This window comes from Apis cerana, linkage group LG14, assembly GCF_029169275.1.
Source record: "Apis cerana isolate GH-2021 linkage group LG14, AcerK_1.0, whole genome shotgun sequence".
Lineage (NCBI taxonomy): Eukaryota > Metazoa > Arthropoda > Insecta > Hymenoptera > Apidae > Apis > Apis cerana.
In genome coordinates, this window is record NC_083865.1 from 9,651,578 (window position 1) to 9,668,145 (window position 16,568).

The 16,568-nt window shown below is 48.8% G+C and overlaps 1 protein-coding gene across 14 annotated transcripts in view; it reads left to right on the forward strand.

Annotated features, from left to right (window-relative positions):
• Positions 1-16,568, forward strand: part of LOC108001011 (zinc finger protein castor homolog 1-like) — a 145,296-nt gene that overhangs the window by 102,170 nt on the left and 26,558 nt on the right. For all 14 annotated transcript variants that reach the window (XM_062084666.1, XM_062084667.1, XM_062084670.1 and 11 more), the window contains 2 exons: positions 8,339-8,826; positions 14,238-14,301. In XM_062084666.1, the coding sequence (XP_061940650.1) occupies positions 8,339-8,826; positions 14,238-14,301 (552 nt within the window). The remainder of the gene's footprint in view (positions 1-8,338; positions 8,827-14,237; positions 14,302-16,568) is intronic.

Consider the following 16,568-nt stretch of genomic DNA (forward strand, 5'->3'; position numbering starts at 1 on the left):
CAAAATTTCGCCAGGCATTTGCCAACTATTTATTACAGGCAATTGGCAAATTAGCGGTCACGCGTCACGGTTTTAGAATCGAACGGAAACAATGGGATCACCGATTATATTTAAATCGCCGCCTCCTCCCGATCCTTTCTATATCATTTTCTAGAGCTGTCTAGAATTAGCGCGGTCACTACGGATAAGGTTAACGCGGCTTTCTAGGGCTTGGTATTCCTTTAGATAGATCGGTAATCGGTCCTCTCGTCACGCGGCCGCGTGGACCGTTCGTTTTTTTACAGAGCGTTGCGTCTCGTTTTAATCTTCTCTCCCTTTCCCTCTCTCCTATTGTGAAACGGGGAAGGAAAGATGCGAAAGGGGAGGAATTTCGCGTGACACGGGCAGACGAGGGGTTAAGAGCAGGCATCTTACACGAACATCGCCACAACTTGATATCTCGCGTGTACTTGTATCCTCGATCATCTCAACGAACTTCTCCCCCTCTCGTTTTCTCTCTCTTCTATTATATCTCTGGAGGAGCTCGATTCGACTCGATCCAGCATAATCCGCTTCGTGTAACATAATTATATTGCTCGATGTTTCTATCGTCTTCGTGGCTAAAACTCTAAACAATAAATTTCTTAGGTTCTCTTCGTTAATGGTTTGGTAAAAATTGGAGACGTGTCCGTCAACGCTTCGATCCGTCGAACGAATGACGAGCGTCGAATAAAATGACGAGAGGAGAGAGAGAGAAGGAGAGGGAGAGAGAGAGAGGGCTTGCGTTTGCGGACGGATAGCAGTTTACGAAAACTGTTGCCGCTTAACGTATCGGCGGGTCGAATACAGAGTTGGGACTGGGGAATATTAAAGCTGGTCTAATCTTAATATTCAAATTCTGTGGCGAGACCTCACCACGACGGTTCGACGGGGGTGGGAAAGGGGATGGGCGAAGGGGGATGGTAAAAGTGAGCCGAGCGAGCCAGCCGCGCATAACCGATTCTCGAACTCATAAATTTTAAATTATGTCAAGCAAAAAGAAAGGACGCGCGGATGGGACCCGACCTCGGATAAAATAAGAGGAGGAGAATGAGAGACGAGGCCCTCTCCCCCTCCCTCTCCTTCAACTGCTTCTGCTCCAGAAAAAAGCAGAAAAGCTTCCTCCCCTCGGATCTCGAGAACCCAAATCAGGAGGGGGGAGGGGAGGGGCGATTATTATTAAGGAGAGGGAATCACCACGTGTTCACGAAATAATATTCCGTAATTATATTCCGTAAATACGAGAGGTGGCCAATAACAACTCGTGTATAGACGAGCGAGCGAGCGCGTCGATTCAAAAACTTCGCTCTATCTTTATTCTCAACTTTTATAGCCGCTCTTAAAATATATTATTCGAATATATTTCGAAGAATTAAAGACGCGTGGATGTGTGTATTCGCGGTTGAAGTGGAAAAAAAAAAAGAAAAAAAGGAAAAAAAAAGAGTCCCCGGTCGTTCGAGCAATACGCTTATCTCGTTCGAGGAAAAAGTAGAAGAACGAGTCTCGTCTTCGCGGCTCTGAACGTTAAGATTTCTGGGTTTTAAATCCGTTTTAAAAGTGTCATATCGGCGAAGAACGAACCAAGTTGGAGGAAGGAGGGTGGGGAGCGGGGAGACTTATTGCCTCGGCACGTTTTCCATACGCGAAACAGCTTTATGGGGGTCGCCACGAAATTTCGAGGGGAGGGGAGGCCCCCCATTACCGCGTCGCGAGGGGCCCCACCGAGTCGAATTTCCGGCATTAATTCGACATTATGCGATATTCAAATCGGGGCCCCGTGGAATTTTTTCGCTCTAACGAGCTCTCCCCAACCCCCTTTTTCCTCTCAACCCCGTTCCATCATTCACGCCCTCCGGCTGCCTTTTTTCGCCCCTTTTCTTTTTTCTTTCCTTTTTTCACGCTTCCAACCGCTTGTTCGACCGAAGTCGAACGAACGAACGAACGAAGGAAGGAAGGAAGGAAGGAACGTCATTTCCCCCTCCGCGTCGATCGTTTTGCATCTCGACGAGAGCGATATCGCGATCAAAATGGGTTCCCGATCCCGTTTTCCAAAAAATCCTAGGGTACCTCCTTCCCTCCCCTGTTTAATAGGCCTCTCCCCCTCCGTATCGAGCCCCGAGAGGCCGGCACAGTTGGGCCACAGCTCCTCCAGCCGCGGCTCCTCTTTGTTCATGCCCGTTTCATTTTTCGAGTACGGCGGATAATTAATCTTGGGTGGGCATAAAAGGGTTTTCGGGTTCGGTCGCGAGAAAAAATGAGCGCAGCTCTGGCTTCGAGCGTGGCCAGTTGTTCGCTGCCCCTTTTTCTCCCCTCCCCCCTGGCCCCTCGCCCCGTGTCTTTCCGTCTTTATATTTCTCCGTGTTGGTCCGTTTCCCCATCCCCTCCTCCTTATCCCTTATCCCTCTTTCCTCAGCCTCCCACACCCGCGGACGTGGCACCGCGGGATTCTAAACTGGCATCCTTGTGCGTCCAATACCGATACCCTCTCTCTCTCTCTCTCTCTCTCTCCACGGACGTTTTTTTCAGAATTTGAGTCAATAAAAAATCGCCTGGAACAAAGGAACGAACGGCCGCCAATTTCTCACAGGATAATGTCCGGGGCCCCATCGTGGCCCCGGCGGAACGCTAATCACGGCCAGGCATCTTGACTTCTGTTAGGTGTTAAAAATGGGCCCCGCGGGGCCCTTCGGTCTTTATCTCGCCCCAACTCCGCTCTTCTACGCCACCCTTCTTTCCTTCCTACCTACCTACCTACCTTCCTTCCTTCGCACGTTCCTTCTCTCTCTCTCTCTCTCTTTTCTCCCTCGTCACGGTCAAATATTAAAATTTGGAAACGTTACACCCGGCCCCCCCGACGAATCCTCGTATTCGCAGGCCCGCTGTATTCCGGGGGCCCGCGCTTAAAAAGATTACGCAGACGCCTCATTAATTCGAGCTCGAGTCGCTCCCCGTGGCGATTTTTCTCCGAGGAATCGCGAGATCGGGATCGCGCGAAACCGAATATAACCCTCGTCTCCCCTTTCTCCTATTTCGCCTCTCCCTTCTTCCGTCTCTCTTCCGCTATATCTCTCGAAGGGATAGAAAGCTCGCGGGAAATCGACCTCGCGAGAGCTTTCCTCCTAATTGGAGACGATAATTCGCAGGTTCTAGAATCCGTTCAATTTCTATACCCGAAGATTCTTGTTCGAGATTTTTCGTTTCGTTTACGCGCGTACGTACGTATTTCTTTTTTTTAAGAGGAGATTTCTCGATCCCTCGTACACCCTCCAGGTGAAGGTTTTCGAGCCAGGCGCAGGTAAGGTACGAGAACGGAGAAGAACCGGCTGCGAAGAGTGGCTTTAATGACGGCAGTCGATTCGCCTCGGTCGATATATCGTCGTCGGCGATGACGAGCTGATGGAGAATCGACGATTTATGGAGGGGGAGGGGGGAGGGTGAATGCCGACTCGGAGGCCGACTTTTCCATCGCGATCCCCGTTTGATGGATAGGGTCTTCTATCGCGCGACCTTGAACCCCCTTCAACAGGTGTCGATGCTCGAATCGATTTTCCTTTTTCCCATCCCGCGAAATTATTCCATTATACGCGCACTACACCCAACCAATGAACCATTAACGCTTTTTCAACTTTTTTCTTTTTTTTTCCTCTTTCAACCGCCGACCACTAGTCTCGCATTCGCTTCATCTCCGAAAGAAAGGGGGGAAAAGGGAAGAGATTAATCGTCGAATGGAATCCGTTAAACGAGGAATGTGTCCTGTAATTAACCCTTTCCTCGTTTGGATCCTTCCTTTCAATCGCCAGTACAAATTAATCCTTTATAAACACCTTTAAGATCCAGATCGTGAAAAACTTTCACCCTCCGTTCCATTCTATTCTTCTAGCAAAAAAAAAGAAAAGGAAAGAACGTGTTGAACGTGTATCCAACATCCCCCTCGATTAATAAAAAGACCTAGAACGATCGATCCAGTTGGATCGGATCCTGGGTTAAACTGGGTGAGAAAGTTGGCCTGTCCTGTCGTGGAGGAGATAGCGCGTTGCACCGGTATAGGTGCACACGAAACAACGAAAGTGGAGAAGTAAATACGAAACGGATAAAGAGAATGGAAAGGGTTAACGAACGCGCGTAATAAAGCGTGTGAACAGTAAATCGAAGACTCTCGTGGGAAACGGAGACGAGACGGTGTGCGCGCATTGGTCGAACGCGAAATCCGTGTCGCGATTTCCACGTATGCACGTTAGGCATGCGTAACGCGAGGAACACTATAAACGGTCGCGTGTTTCATTACACCGACGATACGCACGAAATTCGATTCTAATAGGAAACAAGAAAGCCGAGACCCCGCGACCACTCGTAATCCGACGTCCCGGCGCGTTTCAAATACCTAAATCACGAATAACGACGCGATTCCTCGTAAAACGGAGTGGCCTGGCCCCGACAGGGAAGATCGTGGCCGGGGACTTATCGCTAATTGCGATATTACCACGGTGGACAACGATCGTTTTTCGCGCGAGCCATCGAAACGGCAAACGATTTCACGCGTTCCTGGAATGCGTCGCATAAAATTCCACGACCCTGTTTACCCGCCCCTCCTCTCCCACCCCGGATCCGCCGCGACCCGCGACCATATCTTGCCGATCTAACCAGCCATCTGGATCCGCGAATTGAGACATTTTTATCTTCCCGGATAAAACTTTATTCCGTGAAAAATCTTAACGATCCCGACGATCGGAGTTCGCCGCGATCGGCGTAGCCTTTTTTTCCTTCCCCGAAAACCCGAAACTCCGAACCCGACCGGCCCGATTTATTACCCCCCGCTCGAAGGGGGGAAGAGAGAAATTGCGGAGAGGATTCGCGCGAACGGAAGAATCGCGATAAATTTTTCCAAACTTTTTCCATGCCGTGATCGAACCGAGCAAGCAAGTAACGATTAGATCCGGCGATAGATATTTTTCTCTCACGCTGCTATCCGAGAATGAAAAAAGGGAAAGAAAGAAATTCCCTTCCGAGGTACTCGACTGGAGGTATCCCGATTACTCGGATTTCTCTTCCGAAAGGAGTGCCTCGTGTCTCGATTTTCCATCCCCCCTCGGTTACGGGACGAGAAGGAACGATGATTCCTTTCCACCCCTCCGTCGTATCCCGTTTCTCGTCGACCCTTTTCCGGAAGAGGAACTGGAGGGGAAGGGCTGTGTAGTGAGAAAAGACCGCGGCCCTAAAGGAGAGGAGAGAGGGCTGCAACCCCTCAGGGTCACGGGGTGAATACCGTTTTACCGACTATTAACTCACTTTTACCCTGTTTTTTCCTTCTTGTTCTTCTTCTTTTTTTTTTTTTTTTTTCTTATCCCGCGAGAGAAGTGGCGCGAGAGGAACGAGGGGAAAACGAGAGGGAGACGAGGGAGATCGTGCGCAGCTACGTGTTTTTCTTTTCCCCCCTTGCGATCTTTCTCGCCTAATCTCCCTTTTTTTCCTCTCTCGAGGTTTCCCTCCCCTCCTCTTTTATTTTATTCCACCTTTTTTCTACCCATTTCCCCCCACCCCCCTCCATCATCCCGGATTCTTTTCCGGGTTACCGGCGTACGTACGTACGCGCGCGCGTGTGCAGGTAGTCGCGGCTACCTGCGAACTGGTGGAGTGGAGAAAGAGAGAGAGAGGGGAAAAAAAAGAAAGAAACGCGAATTTTTGGGGGCCACGGTCGATTTAACCCCTGAGAAAAATTGCGCGCGACCCTCGGTTACGTCGATCGGGGGTTAACCGATTTCTCTCGGGCCAACTTTGAAATCGAAGAGGCAGCTTTCTCGATCTAACCATTTAAAGGCTTAAGTATCTCGTAAAAATGGGTTCGAAGGATGCGTCGAGCGAGTTTTTTTTTTTTTTCTTTTCCCCATTTTTCGCTTCTCGTTCCTCGCAAGGGTGAAGACGGTTCGAATGTCATCGTCACGGTTCTTCGTTCCGCATTTCGAAATCTCTCGTTCCTTCGATTCGGTGTAATTAACCACCTTCTCGAATTAATAATATCCATCCATCCATCCATGGATGTGCTAGATGGACGAGAAATTCCCTCTTCGATTCCCTCGTCGACGAGAGAAGAAAAAAAAAAATTCCCAAATTTTTCAACGGACGCGAAGGAGCGAGGAATTTTTAATTTATGAATCTTCTCCCTTGACTCGTTAACTACGGCAATTACTCGGCCGGACGTTTCGATTTCACCCCCACCACCCCCGACCACTCCTCCCCGCTTCCCTCGTTCTTTTTCTCGCCACTTGATTTTTATCAATCGGCGGCCAGCACGGACGATGTGGAGCAAAGACGAAAGGGAGAGAACGGGAGAAGAAACACGGGATCCCCGCGGCGCAACCTCCGCCTCGGGTTCGGGCCTTAAAAATCGAGTCAATTTAAGAATCCGGCTCGGAGGATGCGAGCATAACGCCGCGATCCTCCCTCCGAGTAGTATCCTCCTCCTCCTCCTCCTCCTTCTCATCCTTCCCCCCTCGTACAAATCCATTTACCGTTGAAACGTGTACCGAAATCGTTTCAACCCGCTTCTTTTTTTATCGCCCACGCAACCGCAAATCTACCTACCTTGCTTTTGTTCCTTGCCCCGTCTCAAATATCGATCGAACCGAGAGTGCGATCTCGCTCGTTTCCGTTTGCCGATTAGATTGAACGTGCTATGAACGTGTCGTCCCCTTTCTCTTACTTTTCGCCCGCTTTTGCTAACTTGGTATGAAGAAACGAAAAAGAATTTCCATCCAAGAATTTTCCCACAAATCTCGATCTCGGTCTCGGCTAAAAATTATCACGCGTTTAGCAGGGAATAATCATTTTTCATCAACGGCGTCGATCCGTCTCGTTAAACGTTTCATATTGGAATTGTACCGTGGTGAAAATAGCGAGGAAGTAGCGGAGAGAAGCAATAAGGGGTTGGGTAATTTCGATAGACGTCATCGGTCGTTGTTGGGCCGGAGGGGGGTCCTCCAAGCCCTTTCCACATTTTCGAATCTCTCTCTCTCTTTCTCTTTTTTCTTCTTCTTCTTTTTAATCCACCTGGTTCCAAACTCTCTTCCTCATTTCGCGGCCACGAGATCGAGAACTGCAGGTAGAAAGTCTGTTGGTTGAATTCTGAATGTTCTCATGGATCGTACACGGTGCGAATAAAGCCCGATGGAATCTACCTGAATCGCAGACTTCGCACCCGGGGGTATTAAACGCTGCCCTTACTCCTTCCATCATGCTCAAATCCTCCGTGCGTTCGTTTGTCTTCCTCTTTGGGAAAGAAAAGAAAAGAAAAAAGAGGAGAGAAATCATCTTCAGCTGCAGGATTTGGATTTGGCCCTCGTTGGAAGCTGAAGATTTATGGAAAAAAATTAGATCGCTTTTCGATTAAACGAGAAGTCAATTTTCTTATGAATGAATTCTTCTCTAAAGTTTGTTTTTTAAGGATTTTCTGTAATGGAAATTCTTGGTAAGTCTTGGTCTACACCAGTGACTGCTATTTCTTGGTCGACTATCGACGTGGATGGAAGGCATCCAGACTGTGGTCAACCGGTGGTCGCTAATGCTCACTTTCTCTAAAACACTTCCTTATTATCAGCTGACCGTTGTGGACGGGTTTGTACGTCTTGTACCGAGGAAACGAATTACGATAAATAATAATAAAAGGGATCAAGAGATAGAGCAGAAATAGAATTGTGAATTTTCGAAAATAAATAGGCATCCAGATGCGAGTGTATATAAATATCGTTTAAACGTAATTTGGATGGAACGTATTTAAGAAGAAAGAAGGGTGAAGAATGAATGAAAATTCGTGGTTTAGGGAATCGGCAGATGTACCTGCTCCCGCAGTCGATTGCGGCTTTTTCAGTGTCGAGACGTCTCAATTTCACGACTCTCGGCCTCGATCGGCAAAAAACTTCCCCTCGCTCGCTTTTTTTTACCTCCGTCCGAGTCGTCGCGTTTCCATTCGTCGACCCGTATTCCCGTTTTCGGCCAATCGAACGAACCGATCCCCACCCAACTTTCCGAAATCTCGGAAAAATCTAACCCCTCTTGGCCAGTCTGTTCGAGGTGTCAGGCGGAAGCAGGTCGAAGAATCGAAAACTTGAAAAACTTGAATCGAAAGAAGGAGCAAACAATTCTTCGAAAAAAAAAAAAAACGATCGTTCGATCGGCAATTTACGTTTAAAAAAATGTTCCGCGAAAGAATGTAACGTAGCTCGTGATACGAAGGGAGTAACATTTAGATTTATCGAAATTTGATTCGTCGACTGTTGTTGACTGAAAAAGAAAAAGAAAAAAAAAATGTTGAAACCTCGTGTTGCAGGGAAGGTAAAAGTAAAAGAGGAAAAGGATGCTTCCTCGATGGCGCCAGGAAGCCCACCGACGCCACCGCACACCCCCCAAAGCCCACCTCGACACAATCCACCCCCGGGTAACCTGTCTCAATCCTGTCAGACGTCGAACGCCAATTCTCCGAATCTGCAGCAACAGCAACAGCAGCACCAACAGCATCAACACCATCAACAGCAACACCAGCAACAAGAGTCGAATCAACAGCAGCACCAGCAGCAGCAACAACAGCAGCAACAGCAGCAGCATCAGCATCATCATCAATCCATTCACGCGATAACCAACACACCCCTGAGCCAGATCTTGGTCCAGAATCCGGCCCTTGCTCAACTGCTGCAACAGAATCCCGCGATTCTGTCGCAGAATCCGCAGTTGGCGCAGTTGCTGCAGCAAAATCTTCAAGTTCAGATGGGCAGCGTCCTTTTCCAGAACGTGAGGAGGGAGGAACCTGAAGAATCGAGGGTGAGTCAGTCGAACAAATTAATTAGACGGGAAGGGTCCCTTTCATCTCCCGCGGACCGTTTCGCCGTTTCCCTCGCTTCTCTCTCGCCCTCGTGACGGAAATGGATTGTTTCGTTTCCTTTTTCCTCCTTTTCCTACGCTCCTTCGTTCGCTCCTCGCCTCGGATACTTAACGAGAGGAACGCGTCGTTCACGATGGAATTTTTCTCTTTTCTTTTTTTTTCCCCCCCTCCCTGTTAATGGAATATCTCTAATTCCCTTTCGACGAATTCTTTCTAAATTTAATTAGAGAGAAAAAAAAAAAAAAGAAAAGAAAGAAAGAAAAAAGAATCGGGAAAATCACGTTTCTTCTAATGTCATGCATTCTCATCAATACTATCTCTTACTGTCGATCGATCGTTTCGAGTTTTGTATCTGTTTGATTATGCTCGACGACGTTGACGGCGACGTTTTAATTGATAATTATAAATAGAAAAAGAGCGTGCGATGATGCGGATCGAAGTGGATCGGAATGAAATAGAAAAGGAAGGAGAAGCTATTTATTTTCGTCCGTATCGAGTTCAATTTCGAGAAGTTTTTAAGATAGTCGATGGTCGTTTTTATCCGTTTGTTACACCGGGCCGCGTGAATCGAGCTTAACCCGTGACTCGAGCGACGTAGATCGATTATAGTAGACCTCGTGGACACCGGGCCCGGTTGATGATGACGTGACAACACCGGATTGTCAACATGCCGCGAGCATCTGCTACAACGGTTGGATTTCGTTCAACTTGTTTCCACTTGAATGACCAGCGCCAAGATCCCATGCTCGCCGTGCCAATTATATGAAAATAATTATCTCGATTTATTGGCGGCCGGTGACGCAATACCGAGATAACTAATTCACCGTGAAATCTTGTTCGCGGGTTTAAAACCTCTTTCCTTAATTGACTCGACTCCGTTGATTGCTGTTTCCCTTGTAAAATCAAATCTCGTAACTAATTTATTCCCGTTGTATGTTTCTCTCCCTCTCTCTCTCTCTCTCTCGATCTCGATCCCGGTGTGGGATAACACACGCTAACGAAATTCAACATCATTCAGAATAATTATCGAGCCTGTCCATTTTCTCCAAAATTTTATTTATTTATTACTTTGTGCGATCTTATATGTGTGTGCGTATATATATCGGGAAAATTGTTCGCGTACAAATATAAATCGTGCTGATCCACGCAGTTCGTTGTTCCGAGAAACTGAACCACGTCCAAGAACAAGATAGTATAACGTCGCGCGGCATCGATGACTCAATGAGACGAACACCAGGAGTTATTCCGTTGATAGGGCGTGAAAATTCGTTTCCGTCCACTTATCCGATTTTTCTTTCCTTTTCTTTTCCTTTCTTTTTCTTTTCTTTCCCGTTTCCACAAATGTGTCGTTGATGCTGGTAAAAATTACTCGATCCACGAGCATCATTTCTGATTCCTCTTGAAACAAAAGAAATCGTCCCGTTATCGCGACTCGATCCCGACCGATAATCGGGGAATGTTTATCGACGAGGTGAAAAAAGAGCGAGAGAACGGAGTTGGGAGAGGCGGAGTGAATCACATCGGTGGCTCTGGCTCGATGATGACTCGTGGACGGGTCGTAAAGTCTGTCGCATTCCAGCGGGAAACGCGCATCCGCGCTAGAATAATTCAGGGGTTCCTGGAATCGCGGAACGAACGGACGAACGCAACCCGATCGTAATTTGTCCCTCGATACGATACATATTGGCGGTAATCTCGGCTGTGAGGTCCCTGATTCTTGACCTTAATTCGTTCAGACATTGTTCCCATAAAATAATCGAGAACAATGATCCCCTTTCCCCTCGCGATTCGTATTACGCTGCGTATGTAGAAGGAATATAGAGGCAGGAAGGAAAGAGAGGGAGGAAGGAAGGGCGCGATGGGAAGGAACGATTCGTGGATAAAGTGGCGGAAATAAAAATTTCGGTTGCATACCTCTCGATCCACCGCGCGATAATTCGTTTCGTTCGGACGGAGTCGATCGAAGGCAGCGTTTTTTCAACGCTATTGCATTTTCACAATGACTAATAAAACGTGTGACGTAGAATTCTTAAAATTGCCAGGCGAAAACATTTGGGTAGAGGGGATTACGTCAGACACATCGGGGAATTAACTTTCTAAAAGAACAATTAACATTCTACGCCATCCTTCGACACACCCTACATTCGATAACCGCTTCGTACGTATGTATTGTATCATTCCAATAACTTGGAACAACCGCAGCTCGGGAGTATGGAGTCGTCCTCTCTTTCGGAGAGGCTACACGCTCTGATGTATAGTGTAAACCACACCCTCGAATAAGGAGATGAGATCCTGTGTCGTTGTTCCTTCGATACGTACGAGTGAAATGAGGGAAAACGAAGAGGGGGAGGATAAAATCTTGGAGAGCGTTGCCTCCCCTGTCTCCACGTGGCCGGCCACCCCTTTCGAGGCGATTTTCTCGAGAAAGTGTCGGTCCACTCGGCGGGCGAAGGTCGAAAGGAGGGAAATTCACGATGGGTTTCGCTTTTGCACCAGAGTCTGGTAGTCTTTAACCGTCGAGAGCTAAATATACATGTGTATACGTGGCCGAAGAGGAGACACGAAATGGCCCGGGAGGCTCGGTGTATCGCCACGCTGGAATCCCATACGGGGAGAATTGAAATTATTCCCCCGATTTTTGTCGTGTCGTTTACATTATTTTCGCCTTTGAATATTAATGGGCATATGCTCTCCGGCGTTATGGCACAAGAAGTAACAACGGCGTATAATACTCGACTCTTAACGTTATTCTATTGTTTGCAAATCAGCTCTATTGTTTTCTCATATACCTCTATACTCTCCCGGTTCCCTCTTTGCCCTCCCCCTATGCACTCCTCCTCCCTCCAACCTCTTCCCCTTCTCCTCTCTCTTACGCCCTGAGACGCTCTTCTTTTACCCTCTCCTCCTTCTCTCGCTCCATTCTCCGCTCTTTCTTTTCGTGCTCGATCTTCTTCTTCTTCTACTTCTTCTTCTTCTTCTTCTCCTTCTTCTTCTTCTTCTTCTTCTTTCTTCTCCTCTTCGTCGTCGTGTCATCCTTTTAGCCAATGTGCATACACGCACACACACACACACACACATGTGCACACACGTACGCGCCGCTTCGCGGTATTTTCTATTTGTTTCTACGATCGCTGTTTCCTCTCTTCTTCTTCTTTCTTCCTTATATCGAGTTTCGCGCTCGGAACTACCTACGAGAGTCTCTCCACCTATGAAACCCGGTGCGGGGGCCTACTCTGCAATCGAAATCCTCTTTGTGGCGCACGTACTGACTTTCCAATGTGTGGAAAGGGGGCTGCTGGATTCTTTTTGCCTTTTCTTCTTTCCTCCCTTTTGTGGGAGTCGCACGCTTCTTCCGGGGGCCTTCGCGTCCACGTACGTACGTTAGACGTTATTATCGTCCCTTCTCTCTCTCTCTCTCTCTCTCTCTCTCTCTCATCTTCTGAATATTCTTTTCAACGTGGCAGCCATTAAAGGACAGGATGGGACGACCGACTCCGCTTTATGACACGGATTAGCGCGTCTCGAACGAGAAAAATTTCCATGCTGTCCATGATTCCGTGTACACAGTCCACAGTCAAATTCTGTCACGTTTGCCGGCCATATTCCACCTCAATCCATGAATCATCCAAGGATAAGGAGACCGAATCTGCGAAACGTCCCGAGAAATTCTAATTAATCCCCGTATTAATCCGATCGCCGCATATCGATTCTATTGAAATTCGTCGAACTGGGATCTCGACCTAGTGTTCGAATCGATTCCTATGCGTTCTTCCTATGTTTTTCGCAAAAAAAAAAAAAAGAGAAGAAAAAGGAAACCAAGGAAAGAGAAGAAAAATGTCAAGATTTCGCATACTCTGACGTATTAATCATCGGCGAGAAGAATTTTCCTCGTCGGGACGACGGGGGCGGGTCGCCGATTTCCCGCGGAAATGGCCGCGAAACATTCTTTCCGCCGCATTGCCATGCGATCCGCACGCCGATTCGTAATATTGGGCATCGAAGGTCGGCGATAATTATGAGCGTGGAATATAAATGGTCGATCGGTGGCCACGGTTCCACCAGCGATGGAACGCGATTGTCGTGCACGTGAGCCGCGTTCCTTGCGCAGGCGGGCAAGGGAGGGGAGAGGAGGGGAGGAGAGGAAAATGGACCGTCGGTCGTCGGTCGGTTTGGCTCGAAAATGGGAATCGATAGGAGGAAGACGGGGAGAAACACGGCGAGACGGCGACGCAACGTTGTGTGGCAATCGCTTCATAAATTCAACCACGCAACTAACGCCACGCGGATCGGCACCGCAGAATACGGCTTCGGAAATCGTACAGGATTCGAATAATTTGCACCGCGATGGGGCTTCCGGCCAACCATCGGTCGTCCCTCTTTTATTTTCTCCAACCTCGACCAGAGAAATTTCTTCTTCTTCTTCTTCTTCTTCTTCTTCTTCTTCTCGTTTCCCATCTCGTTTTCTTCATCTTCGTACGATTCGTATCGTCGATTCCGATCATCCCTGCGAGCGGATCGTCGCTTCGAAGCGAATGGATACGTTTGGGAAGGGAGGGAGGAGGGGGGAGGAAGATTGTTTAAAATTCCTGGTGGAAACGAGGAATCGTTAATCGAGGACGCGGGTCGAAATGCATTTTCCCGCGCGGAACTCGTCTTGTTCTTGACACACATTTGCACACTGCACCGCCAAGGTCGACGACCTTGCCATTCCGTACACTCGCACGTTTTTTTCGGGGAACCGGAAGCCGTTTCCGCTCGGCGCGCGTAAAGGAGGATGTCGTTAACGATAAAGGTGGAATTTTTTGGCGCCGCGAAGGAGCGAACGAGCGAAACATCGGTGGCCACCGCCGATTTCTCTTCTAGCAGGGGATTTTATCGAGGGGCAAACGAGAGTTTCGGCAAGAACGAAGGGTTGGACGGGACGAGTCAATTTAGACCGATTCAAAGATTTATTTCATCACGTGTCAAATACGTGCAAGGAGAGAAAGAGAGGAGGGAGAGAGAAGGGAGAAGCGGCTCTCTCTTTTTCACGAGAAAGAGAGATCCTTTCGTCGATCGACGCGCAAAAAATCGGGCAGGCTCCGCTTTGGAGAGGGATCCGTTTTCCCAAAAGATCGACGAGAAATCGGGGCCCCGGATAATTTGGAGGCATTCAACTTTTCAACGACACGTGTCGCGCGCGGATTCATAGACAGGCGCGCACACTCTCCTCTCTCTCTCTCTCTCTCTCTCTTTCTCCGCGCGATGTCCCACCATCGAGTTGCGTGGGCGGCCCCCTTTCGTCCCCATCGCGAGCACGGCCCTGAGCATGCTGGTGGTGCATTGTACATCGTAATGTATTTTCTTTTAGGTACCGCCGACAATAGCGAGCCTGGCGGCGATGAAGGTGGAGGCAGCTGACCCGAAGGTTTCCGGTGAGTTACTATTTCCGCCTCCTTACGGAATTATCGGGATCGTAATTAGATTCAAATCGAGTCTCCGCCGTTCGACGACCCTGCGCCAACCGGCAAGCAGACAGGAAGGGGAGGGACGTATGGGAATGAAAAAAAAAAAGGAAAAAAAAAAGGAAGATGCGACGAGAAGGAAAACGAGAGAAAAGGCGCGGCGTTGGGGGGAGCCGATCGAGGCAGCTCGTGGGGGGAGGGGGGAGGGGGAGACAGAGAGGCAAGGGGTCGCGAGCGGTGCACGGCGTCCACGTACGAAATCGACCCGAGTTCGACTTCGAGTTCGAGAGAGAGACCCATCGCGCAATAAAAGTTTGTCGGATCGCGAGTTTTTCTTTTTCTTTTGCTTTTCCTTTTTTTCTTTTTCTTTTTTTTTTTTTCCGGAAGCAAAGCAGCTGCTGCGCGCGAGGATCGCTCTCCACGATTTTTCTCTTTTTTTTTTTTTGCCCGGACACGACGAGGTTATTAACCTCTCGTAGAAACGCTTCCCCTCGTCGAGCGTTTATCTCGTACGGAGGGATGAATCGCTCAACAGGTGGTCCACGAGTTTCGATCCGCGTTTCGAGAGCGTAATATATATATATATGTATGTATGTATTCTCGAGCCTCCTCGGAGAGCGCGGCTGCGTTTTTTTCCAAATTGTTCGAATCCTTGTGCGGGGAATCCGCGGACAATGGTCCCGCATCCGAGGCCCAATTATCGATTATTGGGAGAATCGTGGTCACGTGGCAGAGGCGAGCATCGTCTCGTGCGTCGTCTCGGCTCGAAAACGAGGAAGGGCCGCGCGACGCGACCGTCTCTCGCCTTCTCTATTTACTCGATCGAATCGGTTGTTGCAGGCGGGTCGTAAATCGTGCGCAACCTGACGAAACGAGTCGTCGTGTCCTCCCATGCTTTCAGCGTTTTGTGGCCTGCTGGGGCTCTTCCCCCTTTATTGGAATATCCGCCCACAGCATTATGGGAATTATCAAGGAAATGGGATGAGCGCAAAGTGGGTCCCACGAGGGGGCTGAAGGGGGTTTGTGCCTGGTCGCGACGATCGGGAAAGAGAGGAAGACCGTGCGTGGAAACGGATTCATGCAGGTCCCCCATACACACTCCACCCACCCTCCCTCCCCTTTCAATACGTTCCATTCGAAAAATTGTGTCATCGATGGAGAGATATCTCGTGGTCCTCGTGATTGGCGAATCGACGGGGATGACACGTCTTTCTTTTTTTTTTTCCTTTCTCTATCGATTTCCTAGTCGTCCCGATCGTTCGAACGTTGAAACGGGACGCTGGATCGATCCATCGATCCAATGGAATTTATCCGTCGATTCGTTACATCTCATACGAAAGAACGTGTGTGAGAAGGTTGGTTGGAGGAAAGTTGTCGTTACGTCAGATCGATTCGAGCAGAAGGGATTCCTAAACGAGCTACACGCAACACGACGAAGAAAAAAGAGAAGGAGGAGAAGGAGGAGGAGGAGGAGGTGCCTCCTAGCGAAAGAGGTCCTCGTGACGACAAAACGACGACGGGTTAATTTTAGATCGTGCCACGAAGCACCGCGATCGATCGACTATAGAATCGAGAAGAGTCAGTGACTCGATGAGAATTTCATTAATTATAGGACATCGCGGGGATAGGATCTGTTGCGTTGCGTAATCGCATCGATACTCGTTTATAAATACGCGCACCAAGCTCGAAACGTCTACCTATCGCGTCGCCGTCTCGTCCCGTCTCCTCTCTCCTTCTCTCTCTTGTTTTGTCACATCCGATCCGCGGGGATTCTTCTGTTTCTCGTTTTCTTTCTCGCCCGTGCCCCCTCCTCTCCTCGATCGCTCCTCACCCGTCGTTTCGGGCGTCTCTCTCGTTCGCCACTCCGGTCGTCGACGACCACGACGAAGACGACCACGACGACGACGACGACGTAGACGAGAGGTTTTCGGTAGGAAAACGAAGAAACGAATCAGAACCGACAGCGGAAATTATATGTAATCGTTTGACAAAGGAGTTTGCCGAAGGAAGGGGGAGAGAGAAAGAGAGGAGTGGGCGGCCTCTCTCGGTGTCTCTGGATAACAGAGACACATTCCCACAATTTCGGATCGGCCAATCAACGTCTCGCGTTCCCGGACGATATTAAACTCGTCGCGAGATCCGCGTTGAAACCGAATAAAATAAAATTGTGCGTTGTTGGTGCGGTCGTTGTTAGTTGTGCGCGTTCGTCCCGACTGCGAGAAAGGGGGAAAAAAAAG